General features: G+C 57.4%; 1 protein-coding gene across 1 annotated transcript in view; it reads right to left on the bottom strand.

Moving 5' to 3' along the window:
- Window positions 1-3,797, bottom strand: part of ATP10A (ATPase phospholipid transporting 10A (putative)) — an 82,879-nt gene that overhangs the window by 32,930 nt on the left and 46,152 nt on the right. Inside the window, exons 9-10 of the mRNA XM_015585696.1 lie at window positions 2,320-2,514; window positions 4-237 (exon numbers count right to left, since the gene is read on the bottom strand). Of these exons, the coding sequence (XP_015441182.1) occupies window positions 4-237; window positions 2,320-2,514 (429 nt within the window). The remainder of the gene's footprint in view (window positions 1-3; window positions 238-2,319; window positions 2,515-3,797) is intronic.

Raw genomic sequence — 3,797 nt, 5'->3', positions numbered from 1 at the left:
CGCCCCGCCGCTGTAGCCGTTGCTGGCGATGGCCGGGGCCGGCTGGCCCAGCCTGTCCTCTAGCCTGAGCAGCGTGCCGTCGGTGGACAGGGAGCTGGAGCCTGACCTGTGCGTGGCCTTGGCCGCGGCCAGGTTCGAGATGCTGGGGCAGCCCGAGGTCAGGCGGCTGGGGGAGAACTTGCGGAGGAAGTCCTCTATGGTCTTCACGGGGGACTTCAGCTCGAACCTCACCCTCACCTGCGGGGAAGCAGGCAGGACACAGGTGAGCCAGCAGGGGGCACACAGGTGAGCCAGCAGGGGGACACAGGTGAGCCAGCAGGGGGCACACGGGTGAGCCAGGCCCCACCCCGCCTCCATTCCCCTGCCCCTGGAATCTGTCCTGAGGCCATCACTTAAGGAAAGTTGTGCCACACGCATTCTTTTAGGATATGTCACCAGGGTAGCCACAACTGAGGCCCTGGACTGACTCAATGGAGTCGGTGGCTGGGGGAGCCCGCAGGCTCTCAGACTGCCCCCTCTGCTGGCTGGCCCCTCAGCCAGTGCTTTGCAGAGAAGGATCAGAGGAGTGGCTTGTCATTGCTTGTCACAAAATCCAGCCCCCTCCCCTTGAATGAAGCCCCTTGAAAAAAGGCCAGTTTACACGTTCGTCTGAACGTTGTCTATAAAATGTTTAAATCTACAAATAACATTCCCAAATCCCGAAGAATTGTTCTAAACAAGTGAAAGACAGACAAAGTCAGAATCTAAATCACTAAACACTTCTGAAAAAGTCAGTAAATGCTTATGTTTAAGGAGAAACGAAAACAAAGCGAGTCACATGCAACTGTCGAAGCCCCGCAATGGTGCCACGGCGCTGACGTGCGTGCTGTCCACCGACGCGGCTGCAGCGCACCGTTTTAATTTTCTGCTAGATGACGGGTTTAGAGCAAATGCCCAAATGACCAAACACCGAATTACAGGTCCCCTTCAATCTCCGTGATTTGCCCCCGTGTCTAAAGCTCTGAATCATGGCAACAGCCTCCAGAAAAGGCAGGTATTTGGCAAAGCAAGGCACACAGGACCAGTTGTGACAAGGATGCTTGTTCTTTGGCCCTTGGATGACTTTAAATAAATCTGTCACCTATCTAGGCCGGCGAGACAGCCAACCACACAAGAGCTCCTGCTGGCTCCACACGCCCTTGAAGGCGGGGTGCCCCGACACGTGGGGGCAGAAAGGCATCAAGAGACAAGCTCATCTCGTGAAGGTGTGTGGCTGAGTGTTCTGTCCCTCCACGGAACTCCCTGCCTGTGTGAGCATCACTAAGTGCCACAATGCCCGGGTCTGCCACACAGGGTCCACCTAGAAACCAGACACACCCGCCAGAGGGGCTGACCACGGAGGCACGGAGGAGCCCAGAGGCCAGACAGCAAGAGACACCGGGCAGGAAGCGGCCCTCGCCCAGGGCTGGTGGCACAAGCCTGTGCCTCTGAGTGCTGAGGCTGTCACCTCAGGACCTATGCAGGCCGTGCCGAGGTGGGAGGTCACAGGGCGGCGCTGCTGCCTCAGATGCGACAGAGACCTGTTCCCCACATCACCTGGCCAGGGCTCCCAGTGGGCCCCCGGATCGGGCTGACCCAGGGGTGGGGAGGGTCTAGGGGGCAGGGGCAGGGCGCGTCCAGGCTAGAGCACGGTCATTTTCACCCGGCAGAGCTGCTTGGATGCAGGGTGGCCCTCCGTGCTTAGGCGCCCTTCCCCCACGTGGCTCCTGGCCCACCCGTGGGCTCTCTGAGCAGCCGGGGTGACAGGCACCCCTCTGCACAGAGCCCTTACCGTCCCCAGAGAGAACCACACCATTGCCCCAAACGCACCCGCCTGTGCACGCTCTGCTCCCGCCCGGGCCCCCCAGTGGACCCGACCCCTCCTCCCTGGCAGGGTCCACCTCAACGCCTTCACCTGTGCCCAACCCCGCGGAGCCGTCCCCAGGTGCCTGGGGCACGGGGAGGGGATGGAAGCTGCTCAGCTAAGCAGTGAGGACAAGGATCGCGGCCAGCGTCTGGGCCCAGCCCCTGCTGTCCTGTCTTCGGTGAGCCTGGGAGCACGGGGCTCCAGGTGGGTCGCGCAGGCGGGCGCCATCCGGCCCCTGCCCCTGCCGTCCCGACTTCAGAGGGCATCTGTCCTCCCCCACACGGCCCGGGCACCGCAGGGCCAACCAGCTGCCCTGCCCGCGGTAGCCCCTTACTCCTGAGAGGTGGGAAGGGACAAGCATGCCATCGGGAAGACGGTAGGGGGCCCGCCACGTCCACGGCGGCCTGGGCTCACGGGGACACCTCGGAACTCGCCTTTTGCCGTGGCTGATCGGGGGACGTGACCACCACTGTGTTACAGATGGTGAGCGCAATGAAAAAGTCGAAAATGTCAGACAGTTCAGGTGACAGGTGGGCCAGCGGGCGCTCCTGGTGCCTTGCGATGGCCAGGCGCCGGTCACACTCGCTCACTTTCTCCAACAGCTTTGGGTCGGGTGTGACATCTTTCTCCTGGAAGAAAACAGAGGCCAAGGGCTGAGTCCGACTCCGCGACCCGCTAAGTGTCTTGGTGGTTGGCTGTTTGAGGCACCTCGATCTTATCATAACCTGTGAACACATCATCTTCTCGCGTGCCATCTCGTAATGATGAATCGTGCATAGTTCTAACTGTGTAAGATGCACACATTCTCATATATAAGGTAGACGTGTTACTGTAAGATAATGCATCTAAGAATATGTGATGTTACAAAGTAACATCTTAGACTTGAAAAATACAAAGCACAGGAAACTTAAAATTCCGAATCACGAATCACGCTGCCTCGCAGCATTCCCTACTTTTTGAAACACGCGAGTCTGCGTTTTCTTCCAGACTTGTTTCTATACGTTTATATTTTACATGATCAAAATATTTTCTACATTTTCTCTGGATAAATAGCCAGAAGTGGAATTGCTGGATCTTACGGCAGCTCTATTTTTAATTTTTCAAGGAGGCTCCACACTTTTCCGTAGTGTCTGAGCCAACATCCCCCCCAGTAACAGGGCACGAGGGCCCCCTGTATCCACGTCCTCACTGACACTCGTCTCGTGTCTTTTCGATGACGGCCACCGTAACGTGTGTGGGGCGGTAGCTCATGGTGGTTTGATGTGCATTTCCCAACTTCAACTTGTGCAATGTCATACGTAAATTATATCTGAATAATGAAAGTTATACACAGATTGGCAGTTTCTATTTCCTCCCTAATGTTACATTGTGTAGTCTTTTCTGGGACACGTCCCGCAGCCCCCAGGGAGTGCCCGGACCCCACACAGGGCACGTTTCCTCCTGTACGCCCTGCTTCAGCCACAGGAGGCAGGTCCGGCTTCTCCTTGGTGTGTCTGAACTGCCAGCGTCGCCGCTCTTGTGTTTTGGGGCCATCAGGAGGTCAAATAAGGGCGACCTGAACACAGGTGCAGTGACGCCACGAGGACCCAGACCGACCCGGGGGCTCGCGGGCGGGAGCGTCTGCAGCGCGGACACGCGGGGGGCAGGGGCGACTCACGCTCAGGGCGGGACAGAGCGGGACGGGGCAGATTTGGTTCCCTCACGCTATTCAGAACAGCTCGCGATTTAACACTGATGAAACACTGGCTTCTAGAATTTTCCATGTAATATCTGCGGACCAAGGCTGACTTGCAAAACTGCGGATAAGGGGGTGTGTGTTGGGGAGGACAGTTTTTAACAATTTCGAAACAGACACAGCATAACTTATCTGACCATTCATCACAATATGTTTTTTTCGCCGTTTTGCTGACGT

The sequence above is a fragment of the Pteropus alecto genome, unplaced genomic scaffold (genome assembly GCF_000325575.1).
Source record: "Pteropus alecto unplaced genomic scaffold, ASM32557v1 scaffold102, whole genome shotgun sequence".
NCBI classification, from domain to species: Eukaryota; Metazoa; Chordata; class Mammalia; order Chiroptera; family Pteropodidae; genus Pteropus; species Pteropus alecto.
Note: the sequence above shows the minus strand (reverse complement) of the source record. Positions and strands in the feature narration are given on the sequence as shown.